The 16,730-nt window shown below is 50.9% G+C and overlaps 1 protein-coding gene across 1 annotated transcript; it reads left to right on the forward strand.

The window, feature by feature from the left end:
* Nucleotides 1–3,452: 3,452 nt before the first annotated feature.
* LOC105102512 (calcium release-activated calcium channel protein 1) lies at nucleotides 3,453–15,150 on the forward strand. Its single transcript, XM_010995889.3, has 2 exons — nucleotides 3,453–3,982; nucleotides 14,127–15,150. The coding sequence occupies exons 1-2, from the start codon at nucleotides 3,683–3,685 to the stop codon at nucleotides 14,745–14,747; spliced, it is 921 nt and encodes a 306-aa protein (XP_010994191.2). The 5' UTR covers nucleotides 3,453–3,682; the 3' UTR covers nucleotides 14,748–15,150.
* Nucleotides 15,151–16,730: the final 1,580 nt, after the last annotated feature.

Consider the following 16,730-nt stretch of genomic DNA (forward strand, 5'->3'; position numbering starts at 1 on the left):
GGAAGGGGCCAGGGAGTTCCTCCTCTTCAACTGGGCATCAGATTTACCCCTCCGGAAAATCTTCCTGGGGGAGGTGAATGGATGTTCAGATTCAGGGTTTGTGAATAATATCTTTGTTTTTGCTGAGAGGACTGGGGGCTGAGACAGGTTAAGTAATTTGCCTAAGGTCACACTGCAACTGAGTGGCCAAGGGAACAGCCAGCCTTAACCACTGGAGAAGACCAAAAGTACTTAAAAACTAAAGCTCATCCAGTTTAGTGGTTCTCAGACTTTACCCAAAGAACTTGTGAAAACTAAACTCCTTGGGTGGGTTTTAGTAATTTTGCTTTTTAACAAAATACCTCTGGAGATTCTGATGCAGGGGAAGGGGTAAAGTTGGAAGTGGTAAAGCCCCAGACTCTGGAGATCCACCAACTGGATTTAATGTCCTGTAGTACTATTTACTGGCTGTTTGTGCATTTTTCTTATCTGTAAATTGGTGATATACACGTGAAACTGCCACAATATTGTAAATCAGCTATACTCCAATTTTTAAAAATGGTGATATTAATACCACGGGTTGTTGTAAGAAATTCTTGAGTTCAATATAATATATTCAATATGATAAAATAATAGTAAACAACAAAATAATTTAATATATTTAATATAATATTGATATAATTAACATAAAATTTAATGTATTTAATGAATACATCAATTCTATTTTAAAACTATATGTTATATTTATTTATAATAAAAATATAAATTATTTAATAATAAAGAATCTAGTGCTAGTCATTGGTAAGCACTACTTAAGTGTTAACATTTTTTACCCCCTGTGATGGGGAGCTTGCTACCTCCCAAGGCAGCTCATGCCATCTTTGGTCGCCTCAGGCTGTGACTCTGGCCACAGTGGTGAAGCAGGTTACAGCAGCCTCTTTAGTTGGATCTCTATACCCTCATGCTCAGAGTTGACCGGAAAATTCTATTTGGCTTTCTCAGATATAAACCCCCAAAGACTGACAGCACACCTCCCTAGCCACGAGGGGGAGCCACACATGGTTGCAGGCACTGCCAGGGTGCGCAGCCTGGGTTCCAATCTTGATTCTCCAGTGGCTTCTTTGGTGTTCTTTGGCAAAGTGCTTTCTCTCTGGGGCTTCAATTTCTGTTAAGTAGGGATTTGAGATGGGGTGGGTACATCTCCAGGCCTCAGGTAGTTCTACCATTGGTGGTGAAAACGTATTGACCACCGACCCTTCAGGGCTCTAGGACCCTAGAGCAGGAAGCAGGGATTACCCAGATGCCCACCCCTACAGCCCACCAACTCAAATCTTGATAGTATTTTTGTTTTTCTTTTCTTTTGCTCTGTGCACATGGTAGGATTCAAACCCCACAGAATTAGGAGAGTAGGAGGGACTTGAGGTAGAAACTGGAGAAAGGAAATCTGGCCCCTTGCCCACCCCAAAGCCCCCAACTGATTTGTCCCTCCCAGGTCCTTTTGTTCCTCCTTAATCAGCAGATCCTTCCTCTCAGCTTCCAGGCTCTTGCCTTCCAGACCTGCTGCCCCTCTCAGGCCCCAAGGGCCTCAAAACATTGTTATACCCAGTTCTGAGTTTTAGGGGGGATGTCTCTTGGAACTAAGGACATTTCAGTATCTTTTTCATTGAACCTGTTTCTATTGGGAATCTCCGGTGTGCCAGATGTTGTGAGAGGCCCTGGGTGATAAGGAAGTAATTTAAATTGCTCTCGGGATATTCAACTGCTGGAGGGGGGTGGGGGGTGCGGCGGACAAACAGTACATAAATAAGTGATTTCAGCTACTGTAGTGATCAGAACTTTAAAGAGAATAAAACAGGGTGAGGTGACAGAACATGAAATGGGGGCTACTGTAGACAAAGAAGAAAGGTCTCTCTCTGGAGGTAATATTTGAGCTGAGACTCAGGTAGTAAGTGAAAGAAGTAACAAGTACAAAGGCCACCAAAAAAACAAGCCCAGTGGGGCGAGACTTCAAATTCCAAGTTCCCTGGTCTTCATAAAATTAGAGAAAGGTGTCTGGGAAGATCCCAGAGACTTTTGGGAGGAGGGGGCCTTCAGTTTTATCCCATAATGTGGGTGAGTGGACGGAGGCCCTCTAGTGGTGACAAGAGTTAAATTTCACATAGCTGACCTGGAATGCCGCATGCTTGCGAGTTGACTCCGGGCTAATTATGAGTTTCACTCATTTCCGTCTCTCCTACACTTACTCATTCAACAGATATTTACCGAGCAATGTGCCAGGCAATACTGTAGATGCTGGGGGTAGAGTTGTGAAACTGACAGTGAAGGTCCCTGCCCTCCTGGAGCTGATTTCCTAGCCCAATACTCTACCCCCTCGTTTCACCTCTGCCCTCCACTCTTCTGCAGCTAAATCGGCCTCCTAATGCTCCAACTGGCAGGATATTGCTGCTTCAGGATCTTCACATATGCTGTTCTCTTCCGCCCCTGGAGACCAGATCCTGGCTCTTTGTATTGCTAGTTCAGGTCTCAACTCAAAAAATGACCAACTAAGAGAGACGTGAACTTATGTTTGCTGAGTGCCTGTTCTCTTCACTCAAATATAAGATTCCATGAAAGTTAACATTTTCTTGGAATCCCTCAGCCTAGCGCTTAATAGGTGCGCAGCAAACTTACTGGATGAATGTATTACCTAGCACCCCTGCTTATGTGTCAGATGATGCTAGTGAATTGTAAGTGAATGAATTGGACAAAACAGTTCAAAAATCCCTACCCTTAAAAAAAAAGAAAAAAGAAAAAAAAATCCTGCCCAGAGCATTCTCATATTAAAATTGCAGCCCCTGCACTACCCGTGCCCCCTTTCCCTGCTTTATTTTTTTTCCTATACATTTATCACTTTCTAAGCTATTATATTACTCCTTGCTGTTCGCGTGTCTTCCCCACTAGAAAGTAAGCTCCAAGAGGGCAAGGGATTTTGTCCACCTTGTTAACCGCCCTACCCTCAGTGCTTAGAACAGTGTTGGCACCCAATAGGTGTTCAATAAATACAGAATGAATTAATTCTAGATCACAGTCCGCTTTTTTGCTGCAGACCTTGAGCCACCTAGTTCCAAGGGGAAAACGGGCCTCAGGAGGCGCTTAGAGGTGACCTCGGGTGGCCCGATCCAGGAGTCCCAGCTCTGGGAGAAGGGCCATCCGAGCAGCTGAGGAAATGCGAGGCGCCAGCAGCAGGAGAGCGGAGAGGCGGGGCAGCTGGGCCGCTTCCAGGAAGAGGCGCGGGCGCTGGCAACTCCCGGCAAGGGACTGTGGGCGGTGCTGTCCGGTGAGATGAGTCACATGACTCGATTTAGCCCCGCCCACCCCATCTTGGGGGTGGGCGGGTGGGCGGGGACTCATGCAAATCAGCCTGGGGCAGCGGCCAATCGCAGCGCGCGCCGGGGGTCCGGGCCCGGGATCCGGTACGCTGGCTGGCGCGCAGGCTCTCGTCTTTGCCGCCTCTGGCTTTTTGCGAGTAGCGCGGCGGGCCTGCGAGCTGGGGCTGCAGTTGCTTCCTCGGCTTCCTCGTCCTCGGCGGCCGGCCAGGTCAGGCCAGACCCGCGCGCGGTGGGCAGCCGGTGGCTGCCTCAGGCGGAGGCGGAGGTGCGGTGGGGGGTGGGGGCCGCCGCCTTCGCAGGCGTCCGGGCCGGCCCGCGCCTTTGCAGCGTGCTCCATGCATCCGGAGCCCGCCCCGCCCCCGAGCAGCAGCAACCCCGAGCTTCCCCTCAGCGGCGGCAGCACCACCAGCGGCAGCCGCCGGAGCCGCCGCCGCAGCGGGGACGCGGAGCCCCCGGGGTCGCCACCCCCGCCACCCGCCGTCACCTACCCGGACTGGATCGGTCAGAGTTACTCCGAGGTGATGAGCCTCAACGAGCACTCGATGCAGGCGCTGTCTTGGCGCAAGCTCTACTTGAGCCGCGCCAAGCTCAAAGCTTCCAGCCGGACCTCGGCTCTGCTCTCCGGCTTCGCTATGGTGAGCTCGGGCCGCCCTGCCCTGCCCCCTCTCATGTCTTGGCCTCTGCCGCCGCAGCCCCGACGGAGCCCCCAGGGGCGAGGGCTAAGTGGCCTGGGGGTGAAGGGAAGAGCTGGAAGAAAGCTGTCGTATGCTGGAGGGGGGTAGAGGTGCTGGACCTGAGACGAGGTGGGCGACTAGCCATACCCGATGTAGGAGATTGGGTGTCATATAATTGTCCAGGGTTGGGGGGCTCAGGTGCCTTCAGGTGTGCAAGCTTGATGCAGCAAGGAGGGCGAAACAGCAGGATCCTCGAAGCAGATCTGTAAGAAGACAGCCCGACGTACGTTCAGAGGGAAAGACAAGTAGTCTGTTCTCTTTGGGAGCAGGTGTCAGGAGGTTGGGAGGAGGACCCTTGAGCCATCTCTCTTGTGCCCTCACTCTTGAGGCCAGAAGGCACTGGCCAGACTCTTTTATTACCTAGTAGGGGGATTTCCTGACACCCTTTCCCCTCCCCCATTTTCCAAGAGCCTCAGCCTGGGGGTTTGATAACCACTCCCCACTCTTTCTTCTCCAGAAACTTGCCACTGAGTCACTGGGTGTGGGGGAGGAGGGTGGGACATGTTCCCGTTGAATGGGCTCTTTCTTGATGTAGGGGTAGGTTTAGTTTCCTCTCCCGTTGGGGGCTGGGTTGGCAGAAGAACAAGCCTCAGAGGGATGGGTAGGTGAGGCTGCAGGTTTGCCTGAGACATAGCCGGGAGGATGCCTTCAGGCTGGGAATCTTGGAGTCTTCCAGAGCCGGGAGCTACAGAACAATTCATGATTACCACTGTCAGTGACATCAGCCTGTGTGAATGGGGTCTGCCCCCTCCCAAGACATCTAGAGCCCCGGGCCAGCGAGTGAGCTAAGCTCTTGGCCTTGAGGGAGGGAGTGAAGATACCCTTCCCTTTTGTTTTCTTGAGAAGGGAGTTTGTATGATCCTCTCCCTGTGCTCCACAAACAAGCAGGAGACGCATTGTTAGAAGCCCTAAGCAGGCCTGAGAGCACACCCGGCTGCTGTGCAAAGGCCAGGTGGTTGATGGGGGAAGAGCCCTCCCAGCTCTGCTGCCTGTGTGAGCTCAGACAAATCCCTCTGTGGGCCTGATTTCTGAATTGGTAAATGAAATCTGCTATTCGTAAGTTTCTCTGACTTTAAGGATTTAATTGAAGGAGTACTTGGAAGGAGATGAAATAATGTATGTGAAAGGAATTGGCACTCTAGATTTTAGTCTGGGTCTGTTCTGTCAGTCTGACATTTACCGAGCACCCACTAAGAGCTGGGCACCATGTGAGTTTCCTAACTCCAACACTAAGTCCTGAACCACCCTTCGGGGTGGTTTTGTCATGGGACTTTCCCAAGGCCACACAGCTCACCTGCTGGAGCAGCATTTCAGCCTGGGTCTGCTGGCCTCCAGAACTCTCTTGGGCGCTTGTGCTGTGTGTGGTGTCTGGAGTGCTGATCAGTGTCCAGCCAGGGACATGTTAGGACCAAGCCTTTCAGGGGATGAGAAGAACAGCAGAAAGGCTACTTTTAAACAAAATAAAACGTTAGTTAGGTGGAAAGGAGTGACACCAGTGGCTGTCGGCTCTTCATGGCAGTGTGTGGGTGGGATGCCCGTTCCCCTTTTTCTTGGGGTCATAAATTCATCGCTGCCCAGGCCCCTTGCCACTCCAGGAGAAACGAGGAGCCGATGAGTGACGCTTTCCTGCCTTCTCGAGTCCTCTCTTAGAAGCCGGGCCTTCTAATCAAATGTCACCTCCCTCTTCCTCTTGCTAAAAACAGTGCGGGGAAGTCGGGCAGCAGGGGCAGACAGGCAGCTGGTGGGCCTTGGCTCACACCGACTGCCTCTTGAGGACCTTTATTTTACCCAGTCAGGGTGAGGAAGGCTTCTTGGCTCCACTGGTTGAAATCCCCAAAGTTCTGCCGACAGGGAAGGGCTGAACCCTATGACAGCCTGTGTTCTGGAGAAGCAGTTACAAGAGAGTAACTGTGAGTGTGGAGATCTGTGGGGATGATGGGTTAGGGTGGGGTGAGGGAGGGGCTCAGCAGGGTGGGTCTGCCCATGCCCCACCCCCACCACAGACGTCCAGCCTTGTGAATGAGCCTCGGAGAGGAAGGGGTGCTACGTAGCCCAGCGCCATGGAAACAGAGTGAGCAAGTTTCCTGGACTAATCTCCCTTGGCCTGTGATTCAGCACAACCAACTTCCTGCCCCCAGAGGGCTTCCTTCTTAGAAACCTGGAAACCCAGAAGAACTGAGATGATGTGACCTTTGATCTCCAGGGGTGGGAGAGCTGGTGAGGATGCCAGGCTCACCTGCTCACAAGATGGAGGGGCTCCAAAGGGCCTGGAGAGGATGGAAGGACTCCCCTTTCACAGGGAAGAGGGCCTGGCCCGGTGCCCTGGTGTGCTGGGGAGGTGGGCTGTAGAACCTCTCAAAGAAGTGGCTTTACTCTTTGGGGCCATTTTTCTCACATGTAAAAAGGAGATACATAGCCTGCTTTCCTGTGGACTTGCAGGAGAATGCGTTACAGGGTTTGAATGGGCCCACGAAGGATTGAGGAGTTTTCAGGATCTGATGATACACACCTTAGCTGGACCCTTTTTAGTCTGCAGACCAGATTCCCACTCCTGATGGCATTTCTCAAAACAGTATGCCTTGTCTGGGCTCAGCATTCAGACTCCAAAACAGGGGGCCCTGCATGTAGCCCATGATCAGCATCCTGCAGGTGCTCCTTGAGCCGAGGGTGCCCTCGTGGGCTATGACTCGGGCCATCCATGCCTCAGTTTACCATCTCAGCGAGAGGCAGCCAACCTTAGCCTGACCCTGGCCCCTATGGGGCTGTGGCGAGCACACACGGCAATCTTGGTTTGCTGGGGAAGGCGGGCTGTAACATTAGCCTAAGCAGAAGATAATTGGGAAGGTCAGCCTGCTGCCGTAAACAAAATGCTTTCCATGACCTGGGATCAATTATTTTTGGATTATCTGCCTCCTCAAGTTCTCTGCCCGCCAACACCCTTTTGTTCCCAGGTTCCAGAGCGGGTTCAGAAGCTGCTTGGAATTTCTCTGAAAATGGGTTGGAAGGAAGGGCTCAGATCATAAGACATCATGCAGCCTCTGTTACATGTTCGGAGTTCAGGGGTCACGGAGAGGAGAAAGAAATTACTGTTACTACTCATGGTGCTAATCACTAACGGTGATCATTGCTAGTGTTGACTGGGCCGTGCTAAGTGTTCTCTTGTACCACCTCTTGTGATCATCACGCAACCTGGTGAGTGAGGGCAGGTGCTGGTCCCCGATGAATGACTAGTCCGAGTTTACGTGGCTGGACCCGTTTCTTTCATTCTTTTTTTTTTTCTTTTAATTATTTCGGGGTGGGGGTGATTCGGTTTATTTATTTTTAGAGGAGGTACTGGGAATTGAACCTCATGCATGCTAAGCATGTGCTCTACCACTTGAGCTATACCCTCCCCACTCACTGTTAGTTAATCCTCAGGACAGCTCTCAAAGATGGGAAAACTGAGGCCCAACAGAAGCTCACAGAGGTTCTGGTCACGCAGCTAGTAGATTTCAAGCCCTGGTCTGTCTAACTTGGAGCCTTTTCTACTCAACCACCCTCTCATGCCCCCTATAGCTAGTTGGTAACTGGGCCTTTGACATCTTCCGGATGTGCAGTTCTGCACTCTGGGCTGTGTGTAGATGGAATTTTGCTGAATGCCCCAAGGGGAGGGCACTCCCTGCCTAGCTGAGAATCCTTCTGTAAAACTTCACAAGTGCCTGCGGCACATTGCTGGAATTTTCAGCCAGGATCTGTGTTGAGCTCTGCTGATTTCAGATCCAGGACTGGTGCCGAACTCCAGGGCTTCCCAAAGTGGCACTGTGGTAATCGGTGCTAGGGAAGAGTTCCCCTGGAGAAGTAAAACTGAGAGAGTTTAAACAAGAGCAAGTTTCTCTCTGGTGGAATTTCTGGGGATCCTTTAATGTGCTTCCCGGAAGAGATGCCACAAACTCTTTTCTTCAGAGGAGAATCTTCCGAGACTATGATTTGACAACCTTCTTTGGGAGCATTGGTCTAACCCAGGAATCGGCCAACTTTTTCTGTAAAGTAAATATTTCTAGCTTTGCAGGCCACACAGTCTCAGTGGTAGTAACTACAGGCATCCCCCACTTTTTGAAAGTTCGCTTTATGCCACTTCGCTTTTACAGAAAACCTACATTAGTACCTGTTATTTGCTAACCTGAAAGAAGCCCGAAAAGGATTTTTATTTTTACCAAAAAAAGGCAAAAAGTGAAAATAGCTTGCAGCGTTTGCTTTGCCGTTAAAAGAGGCAGCGCACACCCCCGGGGGCAAGAGGGGGGCCTCCAAGCTCCTTTCCCGGGAACCGCACTCAGCATCTCAACATCAAGACACCATATCTCCATATCTTTGAGCTGTGTCTGTGAGCATCTGTGCTTTAATCTCGATCTATTCATGCATTTGTTAGCAAAATATCTCCTAAAGTAATTGCCCCGTCCCTTTAGGCCATTTCAGCTTATGAAAGATTTCAGAGGCACACTGTAGGGAAAGGCCTATATTCAATTCAGCCATTTTATTTGGGGGAGAGGTAATTAGGTTTATTTATTTATTGTTGTTCTTTTTTATTTAATGGAGGTGCTGGGGATCGAACCCATGACCTTGTGCTTGCTAAGCATGCCCTCTACCACTGAGCTATGCCCTCCCCCAATTTAGCCATTTTAGCTAGACAGCAGCTACAGACCCTAGGTAGGTGAGTGGGCGTGGCTGTGTGCCAGTAAAACTTAATTTGCAAGAACTAAACTGCAGGCCACTTTGGCAACCCCTGGTCTAAGTGGTAGTCTCCAAACTTAGGAGTGCACACTCCTCAAAAGATTGTCAGCTTTAGGCTCCATATTTGTACATATACATACGTATACATACTGTGCGTACGTGTGTACATATATGTGTGGTTATGTGTGATATTTGTGCTAGTAAAACATGAGTATTAAAACATACATAAAAATACAGTATTGAAAAGTTTTGAAAGGATGAGCTAAAAAATGAATGTCATTAAAGTTCTCATAGGGTCTTTGGATTTCCAGTGGGTCACATAGGATTGTCTGTCAAACCCTTTAGAGACTCTGGGCTAAAATACCTAGAGGGCAAGCCTTGCCTTCATTTATTCCTTTAATAATTATTTACTGAGGGTCCTCGAGGGACGAGGCCCAGAGCTGGAAGCTGGAGAAACAGGGAAATAGATTGGAGGGAACCAGACTTGTCAGTACATCTTTGCGACGTGTTTGGCAAGCGCAGTGTGGAGGAGCCTTGATGGAAGGACACTTATCACACCTGAAAATACTTGCCTCAGTGTTGAGTGCCTGTCAGTCTCCCCGGGCAGGGATTTTGCTGTTTACCTGCCTTCTCTCCAGCAGAGCCCCAGAGTCCTCCAGGCACATAGTAAGTTTTTGATCAAAGTTTTCCGTGAATGGCCCTGTCCTCACCTGGGAGGCCATGGAACGGGGTGGGGGGGTGTGACTTGGAAGGTGAAACCTGATGAGGTCAGAATTAGCCAGATGAAGAGAAAGTCCTGTTCTCTGCCCCTCCCCCCAGTCTGCAGGTTCAACCTGTTAGTGGCTGCGACAGAAAGTGAGCCGCACATTTTTTTTTAATGGAATAAGAATGGAATGACAGCAGCACGCATCACGTGTGGTGAGAGCAGCTGCATTAGCGTGCTTTAAGGATAATTATTGTTTGGGGAAACTTGTTTCTGTTACACTCGGCTATATGTCTATTTATGGAAACATGTGGTATACTGGACTATAGTGGTCAAAAGAGTTTGTAAACTGCTAAACTAGGCCTCAGTCCTCTCTTAATAGATGGTTTGCATCTGAGGTGGGGCCAGCAGGCTCAGATAGCCCTGGGTGACTACGGCTTGGCAGCCCTGGGGTTCCAGGCTGCAGCCTCCCATCTCCTAAGAAGAGGGCATGAGAGAAGCCCAGGCTTGGGAAAGGAGAGTTGCATCTCCCAGCTGTCAGCGCCGGGGTCAGGCGGGGCACCGGAGGGCTGCCTCAGAAGGGCCTGGCCTCCCCCGTGCCAGGTGGCGGGGTCTCCATGGAGCCCAGCAGGAGTGAGGAGAGGTGTTTGGCATCTGGGTGTGGTGGGCAGATGCCCGGCAAAGCCAGCCAGGCCCCACCCTTCTTAGGATCATAGGAGCCTCTTGGCTACTGCTTGAGGCTTGGTGTCCTGGGGAGGGGAGGTGGTGTCTGTGGGCCCGAGCGAGGTGGGGCTGGCCATCCCTCACACTTTAGGACCTGTATGGCCAGGTTTAAGCAGGCCCGTGGCTGGCTGGGAGCTGTTTATTTTGGGTTAACGGCCCAGCACTCTGGCTATATTTACCTTGTGAAGCTGCGTGCAATCTGATCTGATGTGATCTCTCTGGGACTCAGCTGGGGCCCTGGGAGTCGCCTGCCAGATTCCAAGAGGCCCCTCTGGCTTTACCCTCCCTACCCTTGGGGAGATTTCCAAAGTGGGACACATTCTGAAAAAAGCAGTAGTTCTTATTCCTGTGAACAGTTTTCATCAGGATCCATGATTTGTGCCAGCCATTCCTTCATGCAGCCCCGTGATCCTGAGCTTGGCCCCCAGTGTCGGAACGGTGCATACAGCCCACTCACATGGTCCAGATTCTGGGAACTCTAGGTTCTGGCGAGGACAATGGGGTTTCCTCTGGAGCCTGGCAGCGGCCCCTGGCCTTCTCAAAAGGCCCAGCCTCCCCTCCAGTCCAAGACCCTGGGGGAAGGCTGGCCAGTTCTGGGTTCCCCAGGCCAGGTATGTTGCAGTAGCTGATTTTTCTGGTCCTGGAGCCTGTGGGTGTGACAAGTTGTGGGGCAAGGGTGGTCTCTGTCCTGCCGAGGTAGCCATCTGCCAGCTGTGCTTTGGGGCACACATCCTCCTTGTGCCCTGGGTTTGGAGCTGGGGCAGCCTCGGGAAGGGGCAGCCCAGGTCCAGAATGGGGGTCTGAGCCCCTCACCCTCCCTGGAAGGCAGAACACAGACGCACGGGGTCAGCTGTCTCCAGCCTGAGCTGAGGGCATCAGGGGCTGTTTGTCTTCCAAGTTCAGCCCTGCGTTTTTCTTTTTAGCTAAGATTTATTGAGCACCTGCTGTGGGCTGGCCCTTTGTTAAACACTTACATGTCAAGACCTCATTTAATCTCCTCAGCCACCATCTTCATTGGTCCGGATGGCTAGAACAATACCACAGACTGGGTGACTTGTAAACAACAGATACTTATTTCTCACAGTTCTGGAAGCTGGAAATGCAGGATCGAGGTGCCAGCAGATTCCATGGCTGGTGAGGGACTGGCTTCCTGTGTCCTCCCTTGGCAGGAGGGGTGAGGGGGTCTCTTTTATAAAGGCACTAATCCTATCACGAGGGCTCCACCCCCATGACCCAGTCACTCCAAAGGCCCCACGTCCTAACACCATCACCTTGGGGGTCAGGATTTCAGATATGAATTGAGAGGGTACACACACAGCGTCTGTGAAGGCAGAGTTGAGCGAAGTACCATTACCTGCTTCGTACACGGGCTTTAGGCATGAGTGGACGTGAGTACAGATCCCACCACTCAGCAGCAGGATGACCCTCAGGACAGCTGACTTTACCTCCCTGAGCCTCAGTTTCCTCATGTGTAAAAGAGGAATAATGGTGTTGCTAATAATCACTGACACTTTATTAAGTGTAATATATGCCAGATCTTATTCTAAGGACTTTGCAGTCATTAATCCATAGACTCCTCATAACAGCCATCAGAAGCAGGCCCCTGGTTTATAGATGGGGAACCTGCGGCCCAGAGAGGTCTCCAGCTTTGTAAGTGAAGGAGCTGGTTCCCTCTTAATGGCTGGATCGAGGGGGAGATACTGGATTTAAGGGAGCATGTTGGTTGCCCACATATGTCTCCACTGTATGAACCCCCAGCCCCCAGCTTAGGGTCTCATGCACCTAATGGGTCTGTACATTTCCAAGGAGTGAATTAGTAGCCAGTGGGCCTGGGGCAGCTGAGCAGCAGGCTCTCCTGCTCGTCCCTTCTTGGGTTTCAGGTTCCGGGGCAGCAGGCCAAAACAGGAAGAGGAAGTGCTGGGGGTGGGGAGGTGGCAGGAGGTATGCCCTGCTGGGGGGGTGCCCCCCTTTTGCAGTGCAGTCAGGCCTAAGGACAGAGCCCAGGGGTGCAGACCTTAACCCGCTGTGCCCTGGTGGCCTGCCCTGAGGCCCCACGTCCCTCACTAGCATGTGCTAAGAAATTTCACGGTTGGCCTTAGGCCACCAGTGATCCTAAAAATGGTCAAAATCCTCATGGCACTGCCCCAGATTTATACGAGCTTGAAGCATTTTGTAAACTCCTGGGCTGAAAAGTTCATACAGTCATCAATTGTGGGAGTTCTAACACAGAAGTCTGTGAATCCTGTTGAAATTGTCTGAAAAGTCCTATGACTGTACACACCAGGGTGTCTTAAGGAGTACCCGATATTTTCACCAGACTCTCAAGGTGTCAGACCCCAGATCAGCTCTAGACGGTAACCTTAATCTTGCCATGTCCCCTCCTTTTTCAGAGACAGAGGGGATGAACTTGACCATGGTCACCCAAAGAAGCCCAGTTCTGCAGGAGGATAGAAGCCCAGGGGCTTTGTAGAGAGACAGTAGGATTGAGGATGAGGTTTCTAAATGGAATCATAATAATGATAAAGCTCACTTTTTTGAGCATTTACTCTGTGCCAGGGACTAAGTATTTGACATGGGATTAACTCAGTCCTCACGACAACCCTCTCAGTTATGTACCATTATTTCCATTTTACAGATGAGGAAACTGAGACCCAGAAAGTTGAAGGAACTTGCCAGAGTCACAGCCTAATAAAGGGCAGAGCAGTCAGGGCTCAAAGCAGACAGCCTTACTCCAGAGCCCGTGCCCCACACTGCCTCTCTGGGCCATAGGAAGGCTGCCAAGATACAAGAAATTAAAGCAAATAGGGCCAGGCATTACAGCAAGAGAGTTGGGAAGGAAGGAGCCGCCCCCATCCCCAAAAGGGGACAGGTGTGGGACTAGAGGGGACATTTCAGCATTAGACTTCCCCCCTCTGAGCCTGGCCCATACATAGCAAACCCTTTGTGAAGGGTCACTACCCTTAATGGTATTGCCACTGGCCCTCGCTGCCCCAGTCCTTCTGGCCCCATCAGGCAGACCCTGGCAGTGTGCCCACCGCCCGCTTCTGGTGGCCCAGATCTGATGAGCTGGCTTCTTTACATGGGGGTGATTTGCAAGGCCCAGGTGAGAAGCAGCGGGCAGCGGGCCCCTGCTGACCCTAGATCCATGGGTCTCCAGGAAGTGGGGAGCAGCTCATGCGTCAGCTCTGGGGCTCTGAGCCCAGAGCTGGGGCTGGGGGAGGGGATGGCCCCAGGGCTTGCCCTGTAGCACCGGGCTACGGCCTACCTCTTCTGGGAAGCCCCTCTTGGTTCCTTCTCAGTTGGTGCACTGTGTTCTCAGAAAGGGCCTGTGCATGACCTGGGAGGGCCTTCATCCCTTCACCACATCCCTCTCCTTGTCCCCAGATCAGGGCATGAAGAAGCCTCTGCTTGGAAATAGGAGTGTGGTACCAACAGAGAGGGTACCTTTTTTTTAATGTAAACTTTTTTTTTTTATCATAGTGAAATATATATAAAACGTACCATTTTTAACCATCTGTGGTGGTTACCATTTGGGAAGCATTGGCCATGTACCTGGAGCTCTCATTTAATTGTTAAAATAATCCTATAAACTAATATGATACCCTTATTTTACAAATAAGAAAATTGGGGCTCAGGGAGGTTCAATGACTTTCCCAAGGAAACACAGCTTGTGAATAGCAAAACTAGGATGCAAATCCAATCAGCCTGGGCTCCAAGCCTGCTTTATTCACCAATACTTTCTGCCACTTCTCAAGCCAAAGTGGGGGGGTCTTTTATCCCCATTATTCAGATATGGAAACAGGCTCAGAGAGGCCAAGTGATTTACCCAGGGTCCCAGAGCTTGATGGGAGGAGAGCCTCAGTGAGCCGTGACAGTCCCGTCACTCAGCCCCTCCTCTCCCCCTCCCCCCAGGTGGCGATGGTGGAGGTGCAGCTGGACGCTGACCATGACTACCCGCCTGGGCTGCTCATCGCCTTCAGTGCCTGCACCACAGTGCTGGTGGCCGTGCACCTGTTTGCGCTCATGATCAGCACCTGCATCCTGCCCAACATCGAGGCTGTGAGCAACGTGCACAACCTCAACTCAGTCAAGGAGTCGCCCCATGAGCGCATGCACCGCCACATCGAGCTGGCCTGGGCCTTCTCCACCGTCATTGGCACACTTCTCTTCCTGGCCGAGGTGGTGCTGCTCTGCTGGGTCAAATTCTTGCCTCTCAAAAAGCAGCCAGGCCAGCCAAGGCCCACCAGCAAGCCCTCTGCCAGCGGCGCAGCCACCAATGACAGCAGCGACAGCAGTGACAGCAGTGGCGGCATCACCCCGGGCCAGGCTGCCGCCATCGCCTCCACCACCATCATGGTCCCCTTTGGCCTCATCTTTATCGTCTTTGCTGTCCACTTCTACCGCTCACTGGTAAGCCATAAGACGGACCGACAGTTCCAGGAGCTCAACGAGCTGGCCGAGTTTGCTCGCCTGCAGGACCAGCTGGACCACAGAGGGGACCACCCCATGACCCCTGGCAGCCACTTTGCCTAAGCCCCCCCTCTAGGGTGGGCACTTCAGAGCTTTGGCCTTAACGCCCTTCCCCACGACCTTGTCCTGCCCCAGCCCAAGGACAGCCTGCGCAGGGGGCCAGGCTCTCATCGGGGGCAGAGCGTGGAGGGAAGAGGCTTTTTTAAAGAGAAATGACTGCACTTGAAACTTTCCTCTAAGAGAATAAGCACTTCCTGATCTTCCAGCTCCAGGTTCACCTCCTGTTTGGAGGCCACTGATGGGAGCCAGAGCGGGGACAACGGTCCCTTTGTCCCTCCTCCTCCCCCATGCCAGTGCCACCTGGATGCCTCCTGTCCTTTTCGTCTTGACCCCCCCACCCCCGTTCAGGGTCAACTGTGTGTGTGTGCGTTTGTGAACACAGAAATATACTCATAAGGGACACCTCCTCCTGTGTCTGTATTTGTTAGGTCTGGACCGCCCGGTGTTACTTCTCCCAGTGCCCCAGTCAGGTGAGCCCCTGAGCAAAAAAAAATTTTACAGCATTTTCTGAGATTTCAAACGTACCCAAAAAGTTGCATGAACAGTAACTGAAATAGATACACAGTCAGTTCTTATTTGCAGTGGTTATGTTCCATGAAGTCACTGTGAACACTGAATTACTGAACCATCGCTCCTAAGAGGAATATGGAGTTAGCTTCTTATGAGCCTCTGGTCCCAACATTTTTGTCAGCCAGTCAGTATGTAGACTTGTTTTATATGTGTTTCTTTTTAATGACCCCTTACTTAATATATGTTGATTCGTTAACGTTGGACTCATGGCCAACAGCCCTATCACTCATGCTTACCTGAAGCTTACGTAATGTATGTTTTTCCCATAAGGCACATCACGGCCTTCCTGTGCTTCGGCACTGCCCTTGGGGACCATTTTAAAGAGTGAAATCAACAAAAAGCACAGAAATGTGGGAAAGTGTAGCACTATTTGTGAAAAGGATGCTTATTTACAGCGTGAGCTGAAACAAGAAGGCAGGGGGTCACCTTGTTTGACCACAGCAAGTAGGCAAATTCACTGAAACCGTGAATGAGGAGGATGCTAGTATGTTCCCCCCATCCCGAGGCATATGCACCAGTTGCAGATTTCTTCCTAAGTTATTCTTCTGTGTAACCACATGTCAATGATTGGATTCAGGAAATTTGACATTTATGTGATACAGTCATCTAATATGCGTATTTTCAGTTTCCCTCTTGTCCCGGTCATGTCCTTTCTGACAGTGATTTTTCCATCCAGGATCATGCGTTGTATTGAGTTGTCATGTCTTTTTAGTCATCTTTAATTTGAAACAGCCCGTCTTTGTTTTTTGTAAACATCAACATTTTTGAGGAGTCCAAACCAGTGGTTTTGTAGAATGCCACCTATGTCTAGTTTCCCTGAAGCTTTCTCATTATTTTGATCACGTTGTGCCTTTTGGCAGGAATTTTGATCTCCATTTTGCAGATGACAAAAATCGATGACCAAAATGTGTAGGTAACTACTAGGCAGAATTTGAGCCTGGAAGTCTGGCCCAGAGCCCCAGCACTCACTAATCTTACATAGGCTGATTCTGGCTTTGCTTAAGAAATTGAGAGATCCAACAGCAGCATTGCCAGGCCCACCTTCTCAAGAAGCAACAATGAACAGGAGCTGAGCTGCAACTACCTCTTCCCCAGGAGATGTGTTTGCCTCAGTCCCCACCACTCCCGCTTGTCTCACACCAGTCCAGCTTCATATGTTAACTTGCCTAGCCCCTGTGGGTCTTTGATTTGAGAGCTTTGTTCTGTCCCACAAGCCTGATACAGAAAGTGGTTTTATAAAAATAAAGTGCTCTGGCTGAAGTGAAAGTTGGGGGAAAGTGTGGCCTTAAGCTCTTGTCCTTCTGTGCCTGCTTGGACATGGCCAGCAGCAGCTTCCTGGGCTGAGTGAGGAAGGGGGCCCTCCTTTACCATATAACGCATCTTGCCTCCATCCCACATCTCATGCACTGGGAGCCA

This window comes from Camelus dromedarius, chromosome 31 (genome assembly GCF_036321535.1).
Source record: "Camelus dromedarius isolate mCamDro1 chromosome 31, mCamDro1.pat, whole genome shotgun sequence".
In the NCBI taxonomy this organism is placed as follows: domain Eukaryota; kingdom Metazoa; phylum Chordata; class Mammalia; order Artiodactyla; family Camelidae; genus Camelus; species Camelus dromedarius.